The following is a 25,780-nucleotide window of genomic DNA, read 5'->3' as shown; positions in this document are numbered from 1 at the left end:
CCCTCTGTGATAAGAAAGCATCCCAGAGGTTTGGCCCTGCCCGGAGGCTCCCCCCCAAATTGCCGTCCCCATCCCTCCGGCACCCCAAAACCAGCCCCTCCTCAGCGCCTCCGGGGCCGGGACGCCCGCGGGGCAGCGGATGCTCGTCAGGCGGCTGCTTCCCCGCCGCATTTTAATTTCCCATCGCCGAGGTCGCCCTCAGCACCGCTGGGAAGGGAACGTGGGAGCGGCAGGAATATTCAGGGCTGGGGCTGGCCGTCCCTCGGGGCTGAGCTGTGGCAGGGGTCTGGCTGCGCACCTCGGCACAGTGCGGCCGAGCCCCTTGGTTTAGGGGTGCCTGCGTGCACCCCAGTGCTCGCCTCCGGCAGCCCTCCCAGAGCAGCATCCTCCAAACTAGCATCCCTCCCTAAATCCTCTTTTCCCAAACCAGTATCCCGCCCCAAACCGTCTTCCAAACCAGCATCCCTCCCCAAATCATCTTCCAAGCCAGCATCCCTCCCCAAATCCTCATCCCCCAAGCCAGCATCCCTCCCCAAATCCTCATCCCCCAAGCCTGCATCCCTGCTAAACTAACATCCTCCAAAGCCGCCTCCTCCAGTCCAGCAGCCCTCCTCAAACAGCACCTCCAAACCTGCATCCTCTACACCTCTTTGGGGTTTTGGCTCCCCAGACCACCACCCCTCTAAAACCTGCACCCCCCAGCCCACCTCTCCCCAGGCAGCCCCCCCCCAAAACTAACCCCAACAGCCCTTCCCCAACCCGAGCACCCCTCCCCGTGGCCACCCTTGAGGGGAGGGGGGGTGGGGGGCCCGTGCCCCCCGAGCAGCTCCGGCTCGGGGGATTTGCCAGCCCTGAGCGCTGCCGCTTGCGCTTCTGCACTGAATCACCTCAATTACAGATTCGCTTGGATGAGATTTGGGAAAGAAAACAGGAAAAAAAAACAAAAAAAAAAAAAACACAACAAAACACACAAAAAAAATAACCAGCCCGCCCTCCTCCTCCTTCTCCTCCCCACCCCGGGCGGGTGGGGGGGGGGGGGACACACGGTGGCATAAATAGCGGGCGGCACAGCACGGGGCCAGATGCGGAGCGCAGCCAGCGGCAGGGCGGCCGCCTTCCTCGCACGCGTGGCACCGCTCCGGACACCCCCGGCCATGGCCGAGCCTTCGCTGCCCCTCTCCTTCCTCTGCCTCCTCGCCCTCTCCTCCGCCTGCTACATCCAGAACTGCCCCCGGGGCGGCAAGCGCGCCTTGGCCGACGCAGCCCTGCGGCAGGTACGGGGCCACCAGGGGACTTCGGGGTGCCGGGGGTGGGTTTGCGGGGCGCAGAGGGTCCCCCCCAAGACCTGCGGCGCCCTTGGGTGCTCGTGGGGTTGGGGGGATCCGGCTGAAACCACGCCGGGAGCAGCCGTGGGGACCCAAGGGGCCACCGGGACGGGCCACCTTGGTACGTACGTGCAGGAGGTGGGGACCTGGGCATCACCTGAACGGCGCTGGAAGGTGGTGGTGGTGGGGGGGGGGGATGCTTTTCGTGACCCCAAGCCCGCCCAGAGCCCCTTCCCCTTTACTTTGGGGCCCGCTGCTCGAGCTGCCGGGTCCCCCCGCAGTGCCTGCCCTGCGGCCCGGGGAACAGAGGTCGCTGCTTCGGCCCCGGCATCTGCTGCGGCGCGGAGCTGGGCGGCTGCTACCTGGGCACGGCGGAGACGCGGCGCTGCGCCGAGGAGGACTACCTGCCCTCGCCCTGCCAGCCCGGCGGGCAGCCCTGCGGCTCCGGCGGCCGCTGCGCCGCCGACGGCGTCTGCTGCAGCGCTGGTAACGGGGAGGGGGGCCCCAAAAGGGTCTGGGGGAGGCGGAGGCGGGGAGGTGACGGGGCTGGGGCGGGCGCCCAGGTGGGGTTGAGGGGGGTTTTGGGGGGTTGAGGGGTTCGGGGAAGGTGTGGGAGGGGTTGGGGGGAGGGGGGGGTGCAAAGAGCTGGTGTCCCTGCGGTTCGCCATCGCCTCCCGAAGGGAAGGCGGGCACGGGGCGATAGCACCGATGTCCCCAGCTCGGGGCACGGAGAACGGGCTTGGAGCTGAACCCAAACCCTGTCCCCGCGCCTTCCCGAGCCTCAAGACGTTGCCAAACCAGGCACAAAAATGCCCTGACCCCCCAAGAAAAAGCCCCGCTCCCTGGTTAACGCGAGCACCGAAGCTGGAGCTCGAGCCACGTGGGTGCCCGGGGCTGAAAACCCGCAGCTCCTAAACCTGTCCCTATGCTTTCCGCCGAAGACACCTGCGCCGCGGACGCCTCCTGCCTGGAGGAGGGCAGCGAGCGGGCCGAGGAGGCGGCGGAGAAGAACCTGACGGTGCTGGACGGCTCGGCCGGGGACCTGCTGCTGCGGCTGATGCAGCTGGCCGGCCGGCAGCAGGGCAAGCAGCCCGGCCTCTGAGCCGCGCCGCCGCGCGCGCCCGTCCCCGCCGTGTACATACGAGCCCCAATAAACGTCCTCTCGCACTGTGCTGGCCTCGTGTGGGGCACGGGGACGGGGAGGGGACGGGGAGGGGACGGGGAGGGGACGTCAGCAGCTTGGGGACACGGACGGGGCTCGGGGATGGCCAGGGTGGGGTCCAAGGCGGGTGGCTGCGGCGCCTGCAGCCCCCTCCCCAAATCCCCAGTCCCCAAATCCCCCTCGTCCCGTTCCCACCGGGATTCTCCACCTCGGAGGGCCGGCTCCCAGCTGTAGGGATGCTGCTGGGTGTGGGGTTTGCCACGTTTTTTTCCAGCACTAAAAGGGAAAGAGCCCACCCAGCGGAGCCAGCCTGGGGGGTTCGCCACCCCAATTCCCACCCCGGGGTCCCCACCGGCACCCAGGGGTGCTGACCCGCCCTGCGCGCACAGACGCGGGACGGGGACGTGCCCCGGGATGTCACCGTCACCTCACCTCTTTGCCAAGCCCCGCCGCGGGGCACTTTGGGGTTCTGGTGCCTTTGGGAAGCAGAGATTTGGGGGGGGTTCAGCTCCCGGGGCCGACGCCGTGCAAATCCATCGCGCCCCTCGGATGGCGACGCCGGCTCCATCTCACCTCCTGAAAAGGCAGAAAACCCCCCCAAAACCACCAAAGATCTGCAAGCTTCGGGTTCCCAGCTGAGCACAACCCCCAAACCGGTCTCACCTTCCCATCGCAGCGATCCCACCGCTCACCGACCAGCCCCCCCGCGGCACATTTCCCCCACAGATTTGGGGCATTTTGGGCACGCGCTGCCCCCAAGTCTCTTACCCTCACGGGGTCCTCGCTCCGGGCGGGTTTTTGGGGTCCGCGTCCCCAAACGGGAGCCGCGTCCCTCCTGCGGTCCCCCTGGGCTGGCGTCTGGCCGCGCGCGGGGCCGGGCGGCCTTTATAGGGTCCCCGGGGGAGGTGGCACCGGCGGGGAGGTGGAGCTCCTCCGGCCGGGGGGCCGCATCCTGCGCTGCCCACGTCAGCCCCACGCACCTCCGAGGGCGCTGGGGGCCGTGTGGGATGACCCCCGTGACCCCGTTACCCGCGGCCCCGCTAAGCGGAGGCCACGGGGTCGCGCTCCCCGATTAAGCGGGCGCCGGCAGGGCTCGGGGTCGCGCTCCCCGCAGACGTCAGAGCTGCCGGGGCATTAATTCAAGTCAGGAAGCTCTTAATTGCGGTAACGAAGGCGGGGAGCTTCGGGCTCGGGAGGACGGCCAAGCCAGGTGTGCGGCTCCAGGGTGGGAGTTACGGGGGATTCGGGGGTTTCTGAGGGTTTGATGATGAGGTTTTGGGTAGCTGGGGTGGGTTTGGGGTCGCCCGGAGCCGCCGTGCTGCCGAGTGGCAGGCAGAGGGGGGCAGGAAGGACCGGACACCGCATTTCACACCCCAACCCATGGCCCCCATGCTCTGTGGGGCTGTTTTCCCCCCCCCCCCCCCCCCGGCAGACGGGATTTGCACAGGGCCAAGCGCGCGGCCTCCCTACGGCTCACCCTCCTCACCCCACAGCCTTCGGGACGCCTTCCTCCGACGCCGCCCAGCCAACGGGGCACGAAGCAAGGAACCCACAGCCCGGCCGCCGAGGGAGCGAAACCACGAGGCTTCACCCCAAAAACCAGCCCCCAGGGCGTCCCCCTGCCGCAGCCGGAGCGGGCGCCGAGGAGCAAATGAGCGCCACGGCGCTGCCCTCACGCCCTCGACCCGCGGCGTGGAGAGCAATGCCTCGGGGCTTTTAGGGGAAACGGGTGACGACAGCGGCGGCATGCCTAAGTAGCGGCGGGCCCTATAAATACCCCCGCTCGCCGCCACGGGGCCCCAGAAGCGCCCCGAGCCCGCAGGACCCGCAGCCATGCGCACCAAGGCGCTCGCCCTCTGCCTGCTGGGCCTCCTGGCGCTCTCCTCGGCGTGTTACATCCAGAACTGCCCCATCGGGGGCAAGCGCGCCGTGCTGGACGGGGGCGTCAGGAAGGTAGGGCCCCGGCGGCTGCTTTCCTCCTGCGGCTCCTTCCCTGCTCCAAATCCTCCCAAATCCCCGAGATGAGGCGCGGGGAGGGCTTTAGGAACGGGGTTTTTGGGGGGCCGGGCAGCTCCCGCGGCCTAGGGCTGGCCCCGCAGCAGCTTGGGGAAAAGGGGCGGAAGGAAGGAGCGGGACAGCGATGCGAAGCCACTGCTTCCCCCCCCCCGGCCCCCCAAACGCTTCCAGAGGGGCAAAGGGGGCGCGGGTTTTATAGGACGGCCGTTTCAGGGGTGAAACAGGTGCCCTGAGCACCCCGTTAAGTGGGTGCCGGGGGGGCTGTGCTGCTCCCCAGGCACATCCCTCCCGACGCAGAGGCGAGGAGCGAGCTGGGGGGGGGGGGGAAGGCTGAAAAAGAACAGGAGGGGGAGCGGGCGGGAGGCGCAGCCCCCCTCCCACCGCCTTTGCGCCCCGCGCAGTGCCTGCCCTGCGGCCCCAGGAACCAGGGGCGCTGCTTCGGGCCCCGCATCTGCTGCGGCGAGGAGCTGGGCTGCTACCTGGGCACCCCGGAGACGCTGCGGTGCCAGGAGGAGAACTTCTTGCCCACGCCCTGCGAGTCCGGGAGGAAACCGTGCGGCGGCGACGGGGCGAGCTGCGCCGCCCCCGGCATCTGCTGCAGCAGCGGTGAGCCCCGGGGAGGGGGTTGGGGGGGTGGGATTCACAACCCCGAGGGGCTGGGGGTAGAGCTGGGAGAGGGGAAACCTCCGAGCCAACAAAAAAAAAAAGCAGGGCAAGAGCGAGCTGCCGGACTCCCGCAGCACTCGCTGCCTCTCTTTTCGGGTTGCCAGCCCCAGCTTTTGGGGACGGGAGCTCCGAGGCACGACGCGGAGCCGCCGCGCGGCCTCGCTGCTCGACAACCAAACAAAAAAAAGAAGAAAGAGGGGTGCTGCTGCACGCTGCCCCGCTCACACCAAGCTCTCTCCCTTCTCTCCCTGCCAGAGGGCTGCGTGGCCGACCCAGCCTGCGAGCGAGAGGCGCTGCTCGCGTAGAGCGCCGGGGGAAAGCCGCACAGGCCTGGGGGGGCGCAGAGGAGCCCGGCCCCGCGACGTTCTTAAACAGAAATAAAGCTTCTACGGAGAACGAAAGAGGAACGCGTGCGCGCTTCTCGTGTGCCGCCTGCTTTGGCCGCAGGCTCCTGGCTCAGCAGGGGCAGGCCGGAGGGAAAAAGGGAGGTTTTCGGGGGGTGTGGGTCCAAGCAAGGCCGGAAGGGGGCTTCCTGCAGCGGGGGGGGGGTTTGCCCCCAGGGAGCAGGGTGTGGGAACTGGGGCCGGGCAGCCCCAAGGCAGCAGCCGCGGGGCAAAAGGGAAGGAGACGCCGGGATGGAGACGCCCTCCGCACAGATTCCGTATTCAGCCCCGTCTGACATGGAAAAGAAAAAAAAAAAAAGAGGGCTCCAGGACGAGCAGCGGGCCTCCCACCAGGGCAGAAAACGCAGGGCGAACGATTTTGCGCAACAAAACGCACGGGATCCGCGTTTCGGACAAAAGCACTCGGACCAAGTTTACTTTGAGAAGCATCCGGAGGGGCCCAAGCGCCGCGCGAGGCCGCTGGCACCCGGGGTTTGTGCCACCGAGGTGGAAGCGCCCAGCCGGGCAGGTGGGGTAACGAGCTCGGCGCAAGGCCCGGGCACAACCCCGCCTGCAGGAGGCGCGCGGCTTTCGCCACGGGTAAATCGAGACCAACTGAGCGCAGGAAACCAGAGGGGAAGGGGAAAGGGGGAGCCAGACCCGGGAGAGGCGACCGGGGACCGGGCCGGGGTCAGCTGCGGGAAGCAGCCGGCGGGATCGCAGCCCTCGGGGTGCCCGGGGCTTTGGGATGCGCCTCGGGATCTGCCTCGCTCCCCTTCGGCCCCAGGAGCTCCGAGAAGAGGAGGGTCCAAGCCAGCGGGAGGCGAAGCTGCGGAGCAGCCTCGGGGCAACGGGAGCAGGGAAACCCGCCGCCTCCCCTCCGCCGGGGCTGGGCCCGACCCCCAGCGCTTCGACACCTCGAAACGACGCGGTTCCACCGCCGCACCCGAGCGTTTCCCCCGCCCCCCCTTCCCCAGAAGCCGCCCGTCCGACAAGCCCGTGCCTGCTTCGGGCACCGCAGGGGAGAAGCCGCCGGGCCCCGTCCCGCTAGGGCGGCGCGGTGCGCCTGACGACGCGGCCCTCCTTGTCGACGGCGAAGTTGTAGCTGCGCGGGTTGTCCAGGCACTCCTCGATGCGCGCCTCCAGGTTCTCGGGGGTGAGGAACGATTTGGCTTCCTCCTGAAGGGAAGGGGAGGAGCGGCTTGACGCCGGCCGGGCAGGGTTTCACCTCCGCGCGCTCCAGGAGGAGGACCCCGAGACAGGAGCCAGCCTCGCAAAGAGGACTCGGGGTCCTCCCGCCGGGGAGATTCTTCCGCCCTCCGCTCCCAGAGCTCCCGCGTCGCCTCCGTCCCTTCCTCACGCCATCGGGAGCTGACGCTTGCGTTCCCACGACACAAAGCCCCGGGAAATAAGCCCGTTTCCCCCACGGGCTGGGATCGGGAGCAGCGCCCGTACCTGCAGGCGGAGCACGGCGCTCTCCTTCTCCTGCAGGGAGGCCGCCGCCTGCCTGGCCTTGTTCTCCGCAGCCTGCAGCCTCTGCCTCTGCCGCTCCTCCGCTGCCTTCCTAATTCTTTCCTCTCTGCCGCGCGGGAAGGGAGAAGAAGAAAAAAAAAAAAACCAAACCACGCGCCTAAGCGAGACCCAGTAACCCCGGGCCCAAGCTCCGCGAGGTCGCAGGCAGCCAGAACAAACGCAGCGGCTCCGGGGAAGGGAGCCCTCGCTGGCCCCGGTCCCAGCCCGGTGCGGGTTTTAGGGCGTGAAGCCCGAGCAGCCCCCGCGCCCGCCCCCAGCCCCGCCGCAGCCCCACCTGCGCGCCCGCTGCCGCGCGTTCTCGGCCTCGTTCCAGGCCATCAGCAGCCGGTGCTCCTCCCGCAGCGCCGCCGAGCCCTCCAGCTGCAGCCGCTCCTCGCGCTTCCGCTGCAGCACCTCGGCCCTGAAGACGCAGCTGCCGCCGGGCAGGGGGCTCAGCACCGGGCGCTCAGCACCCCGCAGCCCCCCCTGCGTTGCCCCCAAGCCCTCCGTTACCCCCCAAACGGCCCCGTACCCAACGGCAGCCCCAGAGCCAAACCAACGCCCCACGGAAGCCCGGACCATCCTGAGCCCACAACGCGGCAGCCCCACAAACAGCCCCCTGCCCCGCAGCCACCTCGCATCACCCCCCAACCCCCCCCCCCCCCCCGTTACCCCAAAACGGCCCCATACCCAGCCATGTATCCCCACAGAAGCTTGACTGTCCCGCTCCCACCCCAGAGCAGCCCGACCGTCCCGATCCCACCCCCCCGCAGCCCCACAAACAGCGCCCTGCCCCACAGCCCCCCCGTACCAGCCTCTAACCCCTCCATTACCCCAAGACAGCCCCGCACCCAGCCACATGCCCTGGAGCAGCCCCAGTGCTGAACCCCTACCCCCCAGCAGCCCGACCGCCCCAGTCCCACTCCCCAGCAGCCCCACAAACGGCCCCCCACCCCACAACCCCCTCGCGTTGCCCCCCAACCCCTCCATTACCCCTGAACAGGCCCCACACCCCGCCAGGTGCCCAGGAGCAGCCCCAGAACCGAACCCCCCATCCCACAGAAACTTCACTCTCCTACCCCCCCCCCCCCAGCAGCCCCAACAGACAGCCCCGTACCCCACAGCCACCCCCCCCCCCCCCATTACCCCCAAACAGCCTCGTACCCAGCCAGGAGCAGCCCCACAGCCGCCCCCCTGCCCCGCAACAGCCCCACACCCAAACCGTTACCCCACAGCAGCCCGTCCCGCCCCAACCCCATCCCACAGCGGCCCCACAAGCAGCCCCCTGCCCCACAGCCCCCTTGCGTCGCCCCCCAACCCCTCCATTACCCCACAGCAGCCCCGTACCCAGCCCCCTGCCCCACAGCGGCCCCATGGCCAAACCGTAACCCCCCAGCAGCCCCCCAGCCGCCCCAAACCCCCCCCCAGCCGCCCCAAACCCCCCCCCAGCCCCCCCAACCCCCCTCCCAGCCGCCCCAACCCCCCTCCCAGCCGCCCCCAACCCCCCTCCCAGCCGCCCCAACCCCCCTCCCAGCCCCCCCCAACCCCCCTCCCAGCCCCCCCAGCCCCCCCCAACCCCCCTCCCAGCCCTCCCCCCCCCGCGGTACCGGAGGGCCCCGAGCACGGCGCGGTGCTGCCGGTACCGCTCGGTGACCACGGCGAGCTCGGCGGGGTCGACGGGCGGCGGCAGCTTGAGGCGGGCCGCCTTGGCCTTGGCGGGGGGGTCGTGCCGCGTCTTGCGGCCCCGGGCCGGCACCAGCCGCGGGCCCCACGCGAGGCCGGGCCCGGAGCCGGCGCCGGGGCCGAGCGCGGCCGCCACGATCGCCCCCGGCCGGCAGCGCCTCAGCGCCCGCAACATGGCGGCCGGCGGGGGGGGACGGACGTGACGTAGGAGGGCGGGAAGCGGCGGCCAATGAGGAGGGAGGAGGGGTGGGAGGGGGGTGGGGAGCGGGGCTTGACGGGAAATGTAGTTCGGGGAGGGGAGGGGCTAGAGGGCAGGAGGGGGGCCGGGGCGGGCGGGGTGCGGAGGGAGGGGGCGGCCCGGGGGGGGGCGGCAGGGCCCGGGAGGGGCTGGGACCTGCGGGGGGGAGAGAAAGGGCGGTAATCCGGGTCAATCCGCGATAATCCGCAGTAATCCGAGGTAATCCGGGGGGTTAATCCCGGGAAGGGGGGTAATCCGGGTTTTAATCCCGGGGGGAGGGGGTAATCCGAGGGCTTAATCCCGGGGAGGGGGGTAATCCGGGGTTTTATCTCGGGGGAAGGGGGTAATCCGAGGGTTAATCCTGCGGGAGGGGTAATCCGAGGGGTTAATTCCGGGGAGGAGGGTAATCTCGGGTGGGGAGGGGGGAATCTGGGGGTAATCCCGTCGTAGGGGAGTTATATGGGGGTAATTCCGGTGGGTAATCCCGTAGAGGGGGGTAATCCCGGTTGTGTGTGGGGCGTAATCCCAAGTGGGGCAGGTTAATGCTGGGTGGGGAGGGAGTAATTCTGCGGGAGGGGGGTAATGCCGGGTGTTGGGGGGTAATCCCGAAGGGGGGGTAATCCCGTGGGAAGGAGGTAATCCCATGGGAGGGAGGTAATCCAGGGTATGTGGGGGGGTAATCCCATGGGAGGGGGGTAATCCCGGGTGTTGGGGGGCAGTCTCAGGTGGGGAGGGGGTCATCCTGTGGGAGTGGGGTAATCCCGGCGGGGGGGAATAATCCCATGGGAAGGGAGTAATCCCATGGGAAGGGGGATAATCCCGTGGAAGGGAGGACAATCCTGGGAGGGGGCGGATAACCCAGGTGGGAATAATCCCATGGGGGGGGGATAATCTGGGGGCTGGGGAATAACCAGGCAGAGTGTGGGGGGGTAATTCTTGGGGGGGGGGGAATAAATTGGGGAGGGGAATAACCGGGGGGGGGGGTTATAATCTGGGGGGCAAAATAACCTAAAGGGGGGTAATCCGGGAGTTTCCCCCTACCTGCAGGGCCGGGGGGGCGCCGAGGTCCCTCTTGCCCCCCGGGTACCAGCCGTGGGACCAGTGCTGGCCCGGGGCGGCTCCCGCCAGCAGCAGCAGGGCCAGCAGCAGCAGCGGGGCGCCGCGGGGAGCCATGGCCGGGGGCTGCGGGGCCGAGGGGGGGGGCGTGGGGTCGGGGCGTCCCCCCCCCAGCACCCGGCCTCGTACCCGCTGCCGGTGGGGGAGGGCACCCTGGTTGGGTGCAGCACCCACGGGTGCTGCTCGGGGTGGGTTTGGGGTGGGGATCCCAGGGGGTGCGAGCACCCGTGGGCGCTGCTGGGCTGGGATTAGGATGGAGATGCCGGAGGGGATGAGCACCCACGGGTGCTGCTCGGGGTGGGTTTGGGGTGGGGATCCCAGGGGGTGCGAGCACCCATGGGTGCTTCCTAGGCTGGATTTGGGATGGAGATGCCGGGGGTGTGAGCACCCGTGGGCGCTGCTGGGCTGGGATTAGGATGGAGATGCCGGAGGGGATGAGCACCCACGGGTGCTGCTGGGCTGGGTTTGGGGTGGAGGTGCTGGAGGGGACAGGCACCCATGGGTGCTGCTTGGTGCCCAGCAAGGACGGGCACCCCAGGGTCCTATTTGGGGACGGAGATGCCGGAGGGGATGAGCACCTGTGGGTGCTGCTGGGCTGGGATTAGGACGGAGATGCTGTAGAGGACGAGCACCCACGGGCGCCCCTAGGGCAGATTCGGGTCCCCCCACCCCGCGGTGCCCCCGCTCCCCCCCCCCAGCCCCCCGCCCCCCAGGCTCTCACCTGCTCGGGGCGCTGCGTTCGGCGCTGTGCGCTGTGCGGGGGGCTCAGCACCGCTCTTTGTAGGGCCGAGCTCGGCGGCGCTGACGTCGGCCCCGCTCCCCGGGGACCTCGCAGCCAGCGCCCGCCCAGCCCCGGGGTGCCGGGGGGGGGGGGGGCTGGAAGATGCTCTTGGCGGGCAGGGCGCTGAGCAAATCCCCCCTGCCTCAGTTTCCCCCATCGCAGCAGGGCTCCGATTTTCCCTTTTCCCTGCCGATTTTCCCTCTGCCGCCCCAAATCCTGGTCGGGATCCCTCTGCCCGCTTGGCCGAAAGCCCCCGGCTCCGGGGACGCGGCAGGGCCGGGGAAGGGGATTAAGGGGGATCCGGCCCCGGATTAAGGGGGATCCGGCCCCGGATTAGCTCCAGCAGCTCTCCAGCCCCTGCTATTTGCAGAGGAGGCGGCGGCAGCTCGCCGCCACCGCTCTGCCCACGGCCAAAGGTCTGCGATGCTCCCCCGGCCCCAAAACGCCGCGAACCAGCTCTGAGCATCAAGGAAGGGGAAAAATCCTCATCCAGCGCCTCCTCAGAGCGAGAAAACTATTAAAATTCACCATATTCACCTGGTTTTTGTGTTGTTTTTCTTAACAGGAAAGCGCTGCAGCACCGTGCCTTTAGGATTTTTCTCTAGGGCTCTTCCCGTGCCCTGTCCCGTCGCGGTTAGGGTTTCCCTGGATTTACCACCTGGGAGGGAGCAGCCGAGTCCTGACCCTACGCGTGGCCGTCGGGGTGCTGGGAGAAATAATCTGGGGGGGGACCCAAATCTCCGCCCACAAAAAATGGGGGCGAAGAGAAGGCAAAAACAATTTTCATTTTATGGCTGGGAAAGAAAAGGGGGACGCACGAGGACGCACTGGATTTGGGGGAACGCGAACACGGCCCCAGCAAGCCCGACGCCGCTTCGTGGCGGGGCCGCAGCTCCCCGTCGGTCCCACAAATTTGGGGGAGGGCTGGGGACACCCGGACACCCACAGAGGATGGGGTGAGCAGGGATGGAGGGGTCCTGCTCCGGCCCCGCAGCTGCAGGCACAAACCACAAGGGCATTTCCTTCAGGGAGCAAAAATCCTTTTTTTTTTTTTTTTTTCCCCCTTTTTTTAGTCGAAATCCCGCCCGGCGCTGCGAGCTTCGGGTCCCAACCCCACAGCAGGTGGGGGCCTGACCCCGAAGGAGGCAACTTCTGCTGCTTCTTATCCAAAACCGAGGATATTTATATAGATACACACACACAGAGTAAGCTTTTTTTGTTGGTTTTTTCTCCTTTTTTTCTTTAAGAGCTGACCAGCAGAAAAATGTGAAACCATTTCCCTGCGAGTTCGGAAAAGCTTGTGCTTTGTGGGTGATTTTTTTTCAGAGGAGATCCAGACTAGCTCGGTCGTTTGGTTTTGTTGCGGTTTTGTTTTCGTTTTTGTTTTTTTTTTTTAAAAAGGCTTTACTCCCTCAAGAAAAAAAAAAAAAGAAAAAAAAGATTTACAAACAAAATAACAGCCTGTAGCAGCTCTCCAGAAGAGAGATGGTATGACAATATTAATCCAAACATCACGCTATTTAATTCCCCAATAAAACATTGGAAAAAAAAGGAGCCGACGGTATCTGCACTAACACTTTGCTACATATAAAATCTCCAGCTAGGATGAAGCTCGTGGTACCAACCTCTAAAACAGTTAAGATATATACACATATTCTGGGGGGGTATATTAACAAACAGAATATTACAAAATATTAAAGAAGGCAACTCTTCTGTCATTTTTTGTCTTTTTTTTTTTTTGTTTTTTTTGTATTTTTTTCACTTGAAGTTGGCGTAGTCTGAGAAGGCGTCGATGTATTCCTGCACCACCTTGTAGCAGAATTCGTACTGTTCCTGCGGGGAGCCGAAGAGCACGGGGTTAGGCAGGGGAAATCCACGTCTGAGAAATAACGAGGTGCTCTGGGGGCTGCGCCCAGCTGTTACCGTTACCAGCTGCCCCCTGCTGCACCCTAAAGCACTTTACGGCTCTTGTGGGGCTGGGAAAGGGGTGAAACCCACGGGGGATGTCTCCGGATGGAGGCAGCAGCTTTCCTCCTCCCCTCTGAGCTCCTATTCTGAGCCCAAACAGCCTTAAATTATTTAATTTAAGCTGAGCATCCTTGCAGCCCCCTCTTGTTAGACCTCCTCCAGCCCTGTCTGCTCTTCTCCCTGCCGCACCGACTGGCGAAGCCGCCCAGGATGAGTTTCCAGGCTCCCGGAGCCCGGAATGACACGGGGTGAGGGGTGAGGATGCCCCCAGAAAGGCTCCTCCAGCTCATGCCAGCGCTCAAAGGGGGCTGATGCGTTCAGCCAGTCCAGCTCCGCTCCCCCGATGTCCGAGCAGGAGGATGGGGAGGGAACCTCTTGACCCACCTCCACCCCAAAGCGTTCACGGGGAGAGGAAACCTTCAGCTGAGGAAGTTTGCCTCCAACATTTCACGGAATTGAGTCCCCAGCACGTCCTCGCTGAGGTCCACAGGGCCTGAGGAGCGCGGGGTGTGTGCGGGGTGCTCAGCCGCCCTTACCAGTGTCTGCACCATATGCGGCCTCTGTAGTCTTAAGCTCTTCACCGTCTGAAAGACGTCGAGAATCCCTTCTGCCTTCACCCTTTCCAGGACGGTGCTCAGCGCACAGAAGGTTCCCGTTCTTCCTGCTCCGGCACTGCCAAAGAGAAAGCCAGAGGTCAAGGAAACCCTCTGCTGTGCCCGAGCTGCGCCGAGCAGCCCGGCTCTGCTGGCGTTTTTCTCACCTCCACGCACAACCCAAGCTGCACGGTCTCAGACTGATGGCATTTTGAGACGAAGGCGAAGCGAACCCCGAATTTCGGGGCTTTACCTGCAGTGCACAGTGATGGGGTGGTTGCCCGACTGCTGCTGCTGCTTCTGCACAGCCGCGATGATGTTGATCATCCCCTTCCCGTCGCTGGGGATCCCAACCTCGGGCCAGCCGTGGAAATGGAACTGCCGGATCTGTCGGCTCTTGTTTTCCTGGCGGAGGAGCACAACTGGAGCTCAGCACGGCAGGAGGAGGAGGAAAACCTGAGGCCCCCGAAGGGCCAAGGCCGGGCTCTTACCCTGGTGTTGGTCACCAGCAGGTCCCGCACCGTGTAGCTCTCGCACTCCTCCTCTTTTTTCAGCTCCACGGTGATGTCTCCGTAGGACACGGAGCCGTCGGAGGGCCAGTACTGGGCGCACTTCTCCTGGGAAAGCATGGCGGGAGGGGTAAGGGTGTGCTCTGGTTTCTTTTAGCGCTCGCCTGGGCGCAGCCAGGCCATGCCTTTACCTGGCCTCTCTCCTCCAGCTCCGTCAGCATCACGATGGAGCAGGATTTCCACTCCCAGATCATCCTCCAGAAGTCCTCTATCGTGTGCTGCAGCGGCCCTTGGCTGGCGATGTAGGAATCCTTCTGGCGATAACCCTGCACGGAAACAGAGGGAAAAAGTGGTTTTTTGGGGAGAAACACCCTCGAGCCTTGTTCGTGGTACCCGGAGGGGGTTTGGCAGAGGTGTCATTGCCCTGGTGAGAAAGCTCCCTGGGGAAACAGCACCAGCTCTTGGCAAGGTAAAGGGCTGGAGGTGCACCCCTGTGGAGCTCTCTGTGCGAGTTAATTCAGCAAAGAGCACAGTGCAGGCACTCTTGATCCTGCCTGCAAGTGCCAAGCGAAAGGGCACGCCACACCCGCTCTCCCTGGGCCCCCTGCCCTATTCCTCCACGCCAGGCAAAGAGGCTGCGGTGCCCAGGCTGCTCGTCGCGGCTCCCCGCGCCGTGCCAGGCTCTCCGCACGCTCAGCTCGACCGGCTGAGGTCTGCGTGGGAGCTCTCCCCTCCAAATGTGAGCCCTCCCCCCGCAAAACAACCGAAAAGTGGTGAATCCGGTGGATTTGGGGCTTTCTGGCTCATTCCGAGTGGGGACTGCGTGCAGCAGCAGAGGATACATCCATGTGCTGCTGGACACGCTGCCGAGCTGCGTGAAATTGTGGAGCACTGTGACCGTTTGTGCAAATAATCGTAGGCTGGGCAGAGCCATCTGCCTTGGCTTGATCAGCCCCAAAAACTCGGCAGCTGAGCCACCGCCAGCCAGAGCTCTGCCACGGTGAGACCTTCGTTGGTACAAAGTGCAGCTGAGGCAGGATCAAATTCCCCACGCGTGCGTGGCCCCACGTGTCTGGAGGAGAAAGGTCTGGGTTTCCACAACTCCTAAGACACGTTGAAAAGTCCGAACTTCGTAGCAGTCGCGGCTAAGTGCTACAGTTCTGCTTCTTACTGGGGATTTTGGGAAGCAGGGAGCAAAACCAGGCTTTGTCATAAGTCAGGGTGACTCTGCTCCACAACAAGAAGTGCTTCAAGACAGAAAACCTCCAACATTCCCCCGTGACCTCACAGCAGACTGAATGCAGATGTTTCGTCATTCGGAGCTCGTCATTTAAACGAAACTCAGCGGAGGCAGGAAATTGAACCCTCAACAAAATTGCCTGCCTGACATTTCAGCCTTCTGATCAAGAACAAGGCGGCTGCTCGCATCTGCATTTTGGCAGAAGCTGACGCAGCCAGAGCACAGCCAGAGCGAAATGCAGGGACCCGACAGGAGGGATTTTGGGGGAAGAGATCATTTGGGACGTTTTATCTGGGAATACATTGATTTTACTAGTTCAGCCCATGGCAGTAATTACCCTCTGGGGGGAAAAAAGCCCCGCTGCCGTTAGGAAATGAAATTAGAAATTGGGCGAGGAGAAATGATATTAGAACAAAAATGGTATTAGAGATTGGGCTAGGGAAGAGCAAAATTCTTTGTCGCTTACCCAGCGCTGGCATCACTGCACAAAGACAAACACTGCGAGGAGATGGACCCCTGAAGTCAACAGGATTACTCACGAGGAAAAGGCTGTGCAATCACTGACGTCCTCCTCGGAGTGAGGAAAGCACTTAACCTCCCTGCCTCATTTCCTCCAGCCACCAGGACAGGTGTAATGGGATTGACCTGGTTTTCTCAAGGGTTTTGGGACCCGTGCACCGCTCCATTAACTAATCTAGCGGATGTTTTCTGACCAAACGAGCGGTGCCACGAAGCAATTACTTTCATGGCTTTGTGCATCCGCTTCTCCAAAGCCATCGTCAAACCCCGGAGCTGCAGAAGTGAGAGCAGGATTTGGAGGCTCTCCTTAGGCTCCAAACCTCCTCTCCCACTCAAGCCACAAAGCAACTGTGGGTACAGACTGGTTTCTTGGAGAAACCCCTGCCCGCACGGTTTCTTTGAGACAAACCAGCACCATTCAGTGCTAAAAGCAAAGGGAAGTGGAAGGAAGCTTATGAAACCCGCAGGAGAAGCGTTTCTGGACAAATCCTTCCCATGGGAAGGAGTGTGAGGTGGGAGAAGATTGAGGAAGACTCACGTCAATGAAGGACGCATTTACGTAGTCTGTGTTTTCTTCACCTCTCTTCACTGGAATGATTACTCGGTTGAATTCATCTAAAACAGAAGCAAAACGATCTGAGTTTTGGGGACCTTTACTGAGAGTTACGCACGGCCTTTGGCTGGGAAGTCACCAAGCCCTCGATGAGACACAGTAAGGTCAGGGAAGGGAGCCCTCTGCTCATTTAGGACGAGAAGACTTGGTTCTGCCTTCTGCCATGCCCTGGCTTGGGGGGACTGGGGCAGGGAGAAGGGGTGACAAGGTCCTGAAAACCCACCTCACCTTGACCCTGCCCCTTCATGCTGTCCCTGCCAGATGTCCTCCCGAGGCCCCTTCCCACCTCAGCCATCCTGTGACCCCACAAACGCCTCTGTCCCCCTCCTCGCTCACCCAGACAAGCCAGCCTTACATGGAATTATCTGAAGCACCCTGTTCTTCTTCATGTTTGCCGGCAAATTGCCCGTCCTCATCTTGTCGTTCTGAATTTTGATCGAAGTCAGCTTCTGCAGAGGAAGAAAGGAGAGCAGGGAGAGCTTTTTGGGGCCACCGAAGGCCAGCCGAGCGCGTGGGGCTCCCTCCAGCACGGGCTGAGCAAACCCAGCAGAGCAGGAACCAGCCTCACCTTGAACTCCTCTTCCAGGCCATTGCTGCTGGTCCCTGGCACTTTGTTGTAGATCTTCTGGAGGTGGATTTCTAACGAAGTCACCTCCAGCTCCGTGTCGCCGTAGAGATAGTGCTCCAGGAGCGCTTGGTATATGAACACATACTGCATCTGGAAGGGGTGCAGGGAGAGGCCGTCAGCTCCCCGCTGCGCTCGGGGGAACCTCAGCGGGCACCCCGGAAGGGGTCCGAGGCCTTATTTGCTATTCCTGCAGGAATCTGACACAAAGCTGAAGGGGAAGCTGGTGATTGCATCCCGCAGGACCTAACGAAAGGCTCCCTTGACACAGCTCTGTCTCGGTGCTCCTCCCAAACCTGGGGACGGCCTCGACCTGCACGCAGAGCCGCTGCAGGTGGCTCTGGGACTGAGCGTACGAAGGAAAACCCCGGGGAGCGAAGCCCGAAGAAAGCACAGCGGCACGCTTACATCTGTCTGTACCATCTGGCAGCGCTGAGCCCGGATTCGGCTGACGAAGCCGTAAACGTCCACCTTCCTCTCGGCGTGCATCATGTCCAGCATGGCGTCGATGACGATGAAAGTGCCCGTGCGTCCCACCCCGGCGCTGAAACGGCAGAGGGGACAAGGAATAAGTCAGTGCAGCAGCACCGAGGGCCCCGTGCTGGAGCCCAGAGCTGCCCAGCGAACAGCAAACCGGGTTTGGGAGAAGGGAGAGGTTTCTACCCGCTGCCCTTCCACCCTCCATCCCGTGAGGGTGAGCCCCTGGGGAAGGCTTTGTTTCTGTGCCAGCCGTTAAGGAGAGATGGAAGATGAGGCCTGGGCGATGCTACGGAAAGCCCGAGCCCTTTCGCCTGCTGCCTCCTGAGAAGGAAGCTGGAAACGTGGACTTGGGAGGTGGCAAATGGCAGCTCTGCCTTCAACCGTGGGGCTTTCCCTTTCTGAAAGGCAGGCAGCCTCCTGCAAACCCCAGGGGTGGTGCTGAGCCTGAAACTCGCTTCGGGTGAGCTCGAACAATGTGGTTCCCTCTCGCGGGCTGAGCACCAGCTCCCTGCAGCTCAGGATGCTGCCCTCTCCTGCCGAGGGAGGTGCTGCCGAAGCACAGGAGGGGATTTTAGCTCGGCTCGCTCCGACTGAATCGAGCTGCATCAAGTGATGGTTTCATCTCAGTGCGAGCGCCAGCACGTCGCTGGTTCCAAGAATCTCACTCAGATTAAATTTGTTTTGAGTGTTCCCATGTGGACAGGCCGAAGCTTGCAGTGTTAAATAACAAGTGAAAAAAAAAAAAAAAAAAGGCCTGATGGAAAAAAACGTCCTTTTGGTATTAACCAGAAGATGCTTTCCAGGCACGTGAGGAGAGGCAGAGGTTAGCTGTCACCGGGCTCACCTGCAGTGCACCACGATGGCTCCTGCATACTGGGGGTTGCACGTCTTCACCTTCTTCAAGAACTTCAGCATCCCGATGGGAGTGAAGGGCACCCCGAAGTCGGGCCAGCTGGTGAAGTGGAACTGCGTCACGAGGCGCTGAGGCTTCTTGTTCGTGACGTCGCCTACCTGCAGGGGAAAGGCCGGCTCAGATTCATCACAAATACTTAGATTTAATTTCTTTTCCCAAAAGCAAGGGCAGAGAGGGAGCTACGGCCCCCAGGCTGAACTGGCAGGCTTAGGAAGCACTGGACCCAGGCTCCAGGGCTGTATTAGGCTCTAAAAAAGCATCTAATTTTAATTGCTCTGTCTCATATCCTGCATCCTCTGGGTGGCCTTGAAGCTGTAAAACACCCGAGCAGTGCCTGACTTGTACTGAGCGTGTCCTGAGCCCCCCTGCTCTCCTGCAGAGCCAGCTCCTACCATCACCCAGGTGATGCCACCTGCATGCTCCAGCCGAGCAGAAAGCTGCCGAATTTCATTCCTAACGTGACTCTCTCATTCCCCACGCCTCTGCCGACGGAATCCTTGTGTTAAAAGCAGGGGAGGAAACAAGCTCGGCGCTCCGGGCTGTCAGAGCAAAGGGTGAGGTTCAGAGAGCCCAGCTCAGGCTCTGGACGGGTTTCCATCGAGGCATTTGGTCTCCCCCGCGTCAGCTTTGTTGCCTACCCCTGGGAGCACGGGGAAAACAAACAGTGAGTAACGCAGCCGGAGCCTCGGAGGGTGTGACGAGGCAGCGACAGATGGGAAAGCAATGAAAACCAACGCACGCGGCACTGGGTTCTGTCTCGGCTCTTGAGACAGATCTGACTTCTTTGGAGGCACTGAAAGGGGCTGTGGGCGAGACGCTGGTGACAGCGGCTGCTGGAGGATTACAGGGCTGAATGTCAGACCTGGCTGCTGCCCGCTGCCTGCTTTCAGTGCAGCGATGCTGACGTACGGAGAACAGGGTCCCAGGTATTTGAGGTGAGTACGTTTTTAATAACTCTGGTTAAAAAGGGAGGTGGGGATGCTGTGGCTAGTTGGGTGAAACTGTAGAGGGCACCAGCCCTGAGGAGGGATGCGGGGAGGGCCGCGGCAGGCGAGGCGAGGCGCGGCACCTGCTGGATGCAGAACTTGCGCACGGTGTAGTCCACCAGCACCGTCACGTCCTCCACGGACACCCGGATGTTCCCGTAGGTCCAGCAGCCCTGATCCGGCCAGTACTGAGCACATTTACACTGCGGGGAGAGACGAGAAGCGGGCGGCTGAGCTCGGGAGCACAGCCTGGGAGCAGAGCGAGGCGAGAGGCGAAACGCCGGCACCCACCTCCTTCCTCTCCTTCAGGTTGGTCACCATCACGATCGTTGCCGTGTTTTGCTCCCAGATCATCCTCCAGAAGTCATTCACCGTTTCTTCCTTTGGTCCTAAGGGCGAGGTGAGCAGATGTGTCGTGGTTAGGGAAAGGAATCAGACACACGAGCGCTGCTGGGACCGAAACCCGCCGCGGCGTGAAGCCGTGGCTGATGCGAGATGGTTTTTGCCGGTAGATGTCAGCACAGGATGCGTCCCCGGGTAGGCTGGCTAACCCAAACAACAACCCTATCACACACAATAGCAGGGCTTTTTTTTTTTTTTTTTAAGGGACTGGATACTTTTTATGATCAGGAACTCCATTTTTAGCCTGAGAAGGGGAAATCAGACAAACGGAGCGTGGAAACAACTTGCCCAAGGTCACACGGGGAAACCGTGGCCGTCACAAATAGCACGCACGAGTCCTGCCCCCGAGCCTTGTGCTTCAACCACAGGATCCTATTTCAATATGGCACGGGAATAGCTGTCCGCTGCCTGCCAGACAAGGAGCTGACTCAACCTCCACATCCCCTGCCAAGCCCGAGGCTCAGGGCGAGCCAGGAGAAAAAAAGAGAGCCGAAGCTTTGCCCCAGCTGGGTGCTGCCGACCAGACCCACAGGAGAGCTGCTGGGAGGCTCTGCCGGGAGGCACCTGAGCTTGGGAGGAGTTGTGGCACTTGTAGCCCAAGGTCCTGCCTCCCCTGTGAAGAACAGAGCCATTTCTCTCCAAGGACACGAGCCCACGTTCTTCTCTGCTAAGGTTTATAAAGGAGCAGAAATGAAGAGAGACCTCTCGGCGCTCTCTCCAGCATAAATGGTTTCCCAGCTTTATTAAGGGGCCTTTAATTGAGTGGTTAACTAGCAATATTTTGGGAGATCTCAGCCACTTGCAGCTCTGGCTCGGGGTGGGAGGACAAGGCTCTGGGGCTGGGAGCATGAGGAAGAAATCTATCGACACCCTCCTGCACCTGGTATTTCACAGGCAGGGAGGGCTTCTCTTCCTTCCCTAACACCCGCAGAAATACAATCCTTTTGGGGACAAACTGTGGGCCAGCCCAGCCTCCTTTCACGCTGAGCAGGGTCCACCACGCGGCCCTGCCCTGCAGTTACTCGCACAGCTTCACAGGGCAGAAGGACCCAGCCCAAATCCCTCGAGGCACAGCTAGCAGAATAACCAGCTGTTTACCTTGTGCAGCAATGAACTTGTTTTTCTCTTGGTACCCCTACGGAAAAAAGGAGAAAAAGGGAAGGTGAAAGACCAGCATTTGTCCAAGGCAAGAAACAGGACATCGAAGTAAGAAAAAGCAAGATTTTGTATTCATATGAGCACTATAAAGTGAAGTTTATGCTCTCCCCCTCTCCAAAATCATCAATTCACTACCAAAAGGCACAAACCCTGCTGCCCCCTAGGAGCCGAGTAGGGCAAAGTTATCTCTAAATATATTTTAGCCGACTACTTGATGTCTTTTTCATGTCCAGCCCTGCAAGCTGGGAAGTACCTGTGATTAATCAGCCCCAAGAGTCGTCAGCTGTTAATCAGAAATCCCCTCCTCATTGGGAACGGCTCCCAAATCCCTCCCAAAGCGGCTGGCTTGGGCTTTGCAGCGCCCCAAGGAGCTTTTCATTATTTCAGAAGTGGGAGAAAAGCGAGGTGTGAAGAGATGGGACCGAGCAATGGCAGAGCTACAGGCGGAATTTACGAGTCCCAGCTCCCTGCCTCGTGCTCCCAACGCTGGAACACGTTCATCCGCGTCCGTAAGGGTCCTCTTCCAGACAAAAGTCGCACCCCATAAAAGCCACACACGTGGCTGGGCCATGCTCTGGGGGAAAGCAGCCGCTCAAGCAGGACAAGCACTTACATTAATGAAGGAGGCATTAATGTAGTCAGAGTCAGGAACCCCTTCGACGGGAGTCAGGTGAACCCTGGAATGATCATCTGGGGAAAAATGACAACTGGGCATTAAAAACAAAAACCCCATGGGGCTGAAAAAGACATTTTTTGGAGCGCAGCCCGGGCTCTGTGGGTCCCCAGCCCGGCTTTGCTGCACACATAAATGACTTTGTGCCCCCAAATTCTTCTGTGAACAAGCCTGGGGAGGTGCTGGACCTAACCCAAGGATGTATGGTGTGTGTCTAAAGCTACGGCAGCTGCAGCAGCCCCTCCGGGAGGCGAGACCACCCTGGCGGTGTCCTCCCTCTTCCACACCCCCAGCCCCACCGGCCGCTCTGATACCTACAGGGCAAAATATTCACGTATCGGTTCTTCTCCTTGTTCTCCTCCTTGGAAGCAGCTTCACACGTGGCCTGAATGGGACACGCTGGGAGAGCCTGCAACGGCACAAAACGGGGTTTTGGGTGATACTGTCCCGCACCAGGGGACTCGTGGCACTGCTCTAAGCGTGAAGCGAGCAGTGCTCTGGCACTGGTGAGGCATGCCACGTCTGAGCATCCCATCTGAGGGGCAAAAAGGAAGGGCAAATATTAACTTTTGCCCTTCGCTGGCCCCCAGGAGGTAGGTGAGTAGCAGCTCCTATTCATGGAAAGAAAATCAGAGCACGAAGTGGCTCCCCCTTGCTTACACATGCTGACAGACGGGCTCCCTGCGGGACGTACAGCTCTCTGGGCAGCACCATCAATCCTGGGTGCTCAGCTCTCCAAAATCCATGGGTAAGCCACACCAACAGCCTGTCACAGCTCTGCTAAGCCTGCTAAGGCACGTGATTTCCCCGTACGCCTGCCCCTCCGGATGAGTCCCCCCAACCCACGTCCCTCACCTTCACCCCTGCAGTGCTCCTTGCCCCCACCCAGCTCGAGGCGATCATTCAGACAGCCTGGGCTGAGCAAATCCCTTCCCAGAGGCGCTATCTGCAGTCTCAAGACCCACAGACACGAGGTGGCAGTAAAGCCTCCAACACCAAGCCCACCAGCACAGGGTTTCGGGAGCTCGTTTCTGCGCAGGGAGGCTCCTGCTGAGATTTCCTCCATTAACAGCGAGGCCAAACACGCCCCGACTGAAGCCCCTGTTTCAAAACCCCATGGCCCAAGTACCCACAGGGCTAGGAGGGAGCTGCCCTGCACCATCCTGTCCCGACCAGGAAGCCTTCTGTGCAATCCAGTGCTTACAACCCGGGCGATCCCCCTCCCCAGTTATTCAGCAAGAATTTAGTTCCAGCTTATCGCAGCTCCCTCTGTCACAAGGGGTACTGAGCTGTGCGACAGCTGGGGAAAGTCGAGCGTGGTTTTTATCTTGTCACAGTCCTAATATCAACATAACACGCCTTGGGCCTAAGGTTTTATGAATTTGCAGACCACACCCGCAGCACAATCAGGCCAGCAGTGGATTTTCTTTCATTAATTAGGCCAGTGGGGAATCCAGCTAGTTCAGCAGCCCTGGCGTAACGCTCCAGTTATTAAGTTTGTCCCCTACCTCATCACCTCTCTCAGCATTGCCTGTTACTGTGTGGCCGAGAGGAAACCGTATGAGGTTCGTCATCACAAGAGGCTGTAGAGCTCAGCAATACCAGGGAGAGGCTCTAGACATCTCAGAGGAGCTGATCAGAGCACGATACTTGACTTATTGCCAAAATCAATCAGTGCTGAAGGCCAGGTGTTGTTCTGTAAACCGTCATCGTTCAGTCTTAACCCTTAGACACAGACACAGACAGACACAGATTTCTAGGTTGGAAGAGACCTCAAGATCATCGAGTCCAACCTCCGACCTAACACTAAGTACTCCACTAAACCATATCACTAAGCTGTACATCTAAACGTCTTTTAAAGACCTCCAGGGATGGCGACTCCACCACCTCCCTGGGCAGCCCGTTCCAATGTTTAATAACCCTTTCGGTAAAGAAGTACTTCCTAACATCCAACCTAAAACTCCCCTGTCGCAACTTTCGCCCATTCCCCCTCGTCCTGTCACCAGGCACGTGGGAGAACAGACCAACCCCCACCTCACTACAGCTTCCTTTAAGGTAACTGTAGAGAGCGATAAGGTCTCCCCTGAGCCTCCTCTTCTCCAGGCTGAACAAGCCCAGCTCCCTCAGCCGCTCCTCGTAAGACTTGTTCTCCAGACCCCTCACCAGCTTGGTCGCCCTTCTCTGGACTCGCTCGAGCACGTCCATGTCCTTCCTGTAGCGAGGGGCCCAAAACTGAACACAGTACTCGAGGTGCGGCCTCACCAGAGCCGAGTACAGGGGGACAATCACCTCCCTAGACCTGCTGGCCACACTGCTTCTTATACAGGCCAGGATGCTGTTGGCCTTCTTGGCCACCTGAGCACACTGCTGGCTCATATTCAGCCGACTATCAACCAATACTCCCAGGTCCTTCTCGGCCAGGCAGCTTTCCAGCCACTCATCTCCCAGCCTGTAGCTCTGCTTGGGGTTGTTGCGCCCCAGGTGCAGGACCCGGCACTTGGCCTTGTTGAACTTCATACAGTTGACCTCAGCCCATCGCTCCAGCCTATCCAGATCCTCCTGCAGAGCCTTCCTTCCCTCGGGCAGATCGACACACGCACTTAGCTTGGTGTCATCTGCAAACTTACTGAGGGTGCACTGGACGCCCTCATCCAGATCATCGATAAAGATATTAAAGAGGACCGGCCCCAGTACCGAGCCCTGGGGGACACCACTTGTGACCGGCCTCCAACCAGATTTGACTCCATTCACCACAACTCTCTGGGCCCGGCTATCCAGCCAGTTTCTAACCCAGCGAAGCGTACGCCAGTCCAAGCCCCGAGCAGCCAGTTTCTTGAGGAGAATGTTGTGGGGAACGGTGTCAAAAGCCTTACTGAGGTCAAGGTAAACCACATCCACAGCCCTTCCCTCATCCACCAAGCGCGTCACTTTGTCATAGAAGGAGATCAGGTTTGTCAAGCAGGACCTGCCTTTCATAAACCCATGCTGACTGGGCCTGATCGCCTGCTCGCCCTGCAAGTGCCGCGTGATGACCCTCAAGATAATGTGCTCCATGAGCTTTCCTGGCACTGAGGTCAAACTGACAGGCCTATAGTTACCCGGGTCTGCCCTCCGGCCCTTCTTATAGATGGGCGTCACATTGGCTAGCCGCCAGTCAACTGGGACCTCCCCCGATAGCCAGGACTGCCGATAAATGATGGAAAGCGGCTCGGCCAGCTCCTCCGCCAGTTCTTTCAGTACCCTCGGGTGCATCCCATCCGGCCCCATCGACTTGCGCACATCCAAGCTCCTTAGCAGGTCGCCAACCATTTCCTCATGAATAGCAAAGGCCACATCCTGCTCCCCATCCCCTTCCGCCAGCTCAGGGCACTGGGTATCCAGAGAACAACCGGTATTGCCGCTAAAGACTGAGGCAAAGGCGGCATTAAGCACCTCAGCCTTTTCTTCATCCTTAGTAACTAGGTTTCCCCTCGCATCCAGTAAAGGATGGAGATTCTCCTTAGTCCTCCGTTTCGCATTGATATATTTGTAAAAGGATTTTTTGTTGTCTTTAACGGCAGTAGCCAGGTTGAGCTCCAGATGAGCTTTGGCCTTTCTAATTTTCTCCCTGCACAGCCTCGCTACATCCTTGTAGTCCTCCTCAGCGGCCCGCCCTTTTTTCCAAAGATTATAAACCCTCTTTTTTCTGCTAAGCACAAGCCGCAACTCTCTGTTGAGCCAGGCCGGTCTTCTTCCACGCCGGCTCGTCTTTGGGCACGTGGGGACAGACCGCTCCTGTGCCGTTAAGATTTCCTTCTTGAGGAGCGCCCAGCCTTCCTGGACTCCTCTGCCCTTCAGAACCGCCTCCCAAGGGACTCGGCCAACCAGCGTCCTGAGCAGCTCAAAGTCAGCCCTCCGGAAGTCCAATACAGCAGTTTTACTGGTCCCCTTCCTGGCCTCGCCAAGAATAGAGAACTTTACCATTTCATGGTCACTCTGTCCAAGACAGTTTCCGACCACCACATCTCCCACCAGTCCTTCTCTGTTTGTGAAGAGAAGGTCTAGCGGGGCACCACCCCTGGTGGGTTCACTGACCAGCTGCGTCAGGAAGCTATCTCCCACGCTCTCCAGAAACCTCCTAGACTGCTTTCTCCGTGCCGTGTTGTGTTTCCAGGATATATCCGGGAAGTTGAAGTCCCCCACGAGGACAAGCGCCGACGATTTTGCAACTTCTGTCAGT

At 61.3% G+C, this 25,780-nt stretch overlaps 4 protein-coding genes across 11 annotated transcripts in view; 2 read left to right on the top strand and 2 right to left on the bottom strand.

Moving 5' to 3' along the window:
- Positions 1 to 1,154: 1,154 nt before the first annotated feature.
- On the top strand, positions 1,155 to 2,442 carry LOC118248451 (neurophysin 2). Of its 2 annotated transcripts, none has more exons than XM_035547417.1 (3): positions 1,155 to 1,274; positions 1,607 to 1,811; positions 2,267 to 2,442. In XM_035547417.1, the coding sequence occupies exons 1-3, from the start codon at positions 1,155 to 1,157 to the stop codon at positions 2,425 to 2,427; spliced, it is 486 nt and encodes a 161-aa protein (XP_035403310.1). In that variant the 3' UTR covers positions 2,428 to 2,442. The 2 variants fall into 2 exon arrangements, with proteins under 2 accessions (XP_035403310.1, XP_035403311.1); XM_035547418.1 differs by having other exon boundaries at positions 2,105 to 2,278.
- Positions 2,443 to 4,320: 1,878 nt separating this feature from the next.
- On the top strand, positions 4,321 to 5,821 carry LOC118248386 (neurophysin 1). Its single transcript, XM_035547282.1, has 3 exons — positions 4,321 to 4,440; positions 4,905 to 5,109; positions 5,425 to 5,821. The coding sequence occupies exons 1-3, from the start codon at positions 4,321 to 4,323 to the stop codon at positions 5,472 to 5,474; spliced, it is 375 nt and encodes a 124-aa protein (XP_035403175.1). The 3' UTR covers positions 5,475 to 5,821.
- A 138-nt stretch (positions 5,822 to 5,959) lies between these two features.
- On the bottom strand, positions 5,960 to 8,948 carry MRPS26 (mitochondrial ribosomal protein S26). The gene is made up of 4 exons (XM_035547281.2): positions 8,672 to 8,948; positions 7,360 to 7,497; positions 7,008 to 7,131; positions 5,960 to 6,731 (listed from the first exon to the last, which is right to left on the bottom strand). The coding sequence occupies exons 1-4, from the start codon at positions 8,920 to 8,922 to the stop codon at positions 6,600 to 6,602; spliced, it is 645 nt and encodes a 214-aa protein (XP_035403174.2). The 5' UTR covers positions 8,923 to 8,948; the 3' UTR covers positions 5,960 to 6,599.
- A 3,311-nt stretch (positions 8,949 to 12,259) lies between these two features.
- PTPRA (protein tyrosine phosphatase receptor type A) overlaps positions 12,260 to 25,780 on the bottom strand; it is a 104,813-nt gene continuing 91,292 nt past the window's right edge. For all 7 annotated transcript variants that reach the window (XM_035547485.2, XM_035547487.2, XM_035547488.2 and 4 more), the window contains 15 exons: positions 21,880 to 21,970; positions 21,502 to 21,578; positions 20,829 to 20,865; positions 19,620 to 19,717; positions 19,412 to 19,531; positions 18,274 to 18,440; positions 17,358 to 17,493; positions 16,893 to 17,042; positions 16,680 to 16,773; positions 16,250 to 16,326; positions 14,144 to 14,278; positions 13,935 to 14,060; positions 13,697 to 13,848; positions 13,387 to 13,522; positions 12,260 to 12,715 (listed from right to left, as the gene is read on the bottom strand). In XM_035547485.2, coding sequence (XP_035403378.1) covers positions 12,641 to 12,715; positions 13,387 to 13,522; positions 13,697 to 13,848; positions 13,935 to 14,060; positions 14,144 to 14,278; positions 16,250 to 16,326; positions 16,680 to 16,773; positions 16,893 to 17,042; positions 17,358 to 17,493; positions 18,274 to 18,440; positions 19,412 to 19,531; positions 19,620 to 19,717; positions 20,829 to 20,865; positions 21,502 to 21,578; positions 21,880 to 21,970 — 1,671 coding nt within the window. In that variant the 3' untranslated portion in view covers positions 12,260 to 12,640. The remainder of the gene's footprint in view (positions 12,716 to 13,386; positions 13,523 to 13,696; positions 13,849 to 13,934; positions 14,061 to 14,143; positions 14,279 to 16,249; positions 16,327 to 16,679; positions 16,774 to 16,892; positions 17,043 to 17,357; positions 17,494 to 18,273; positions 18,441 to 19,411; positions 19,532 to 19,619; positions 19,718 to 20,828; positions 20,866 to 21,501; positions 21,579 to 21,879; positions 21,971 to 25,780) is intronic.

This window comes from Cygnus atratus, chromosome 4, assembly GCF_013377495.2.
Source record: "Cygnus atratus isolate AKBS03 ecotype Queensland, Australia chromosome 4, CAtr_DNAZoo_HiC_assembly, whole genome shotgun sequence".
In the NCBI taxonomy this organism is placed as follows: Eukaryota; Metazoa; Chordata; class Aves; order Anseriformes; family Anatidae; genus Cygnus; species Cygnus atratus.
This window is presented reverse-complemented; position numbering and strand designations above follow the sequence as displayed.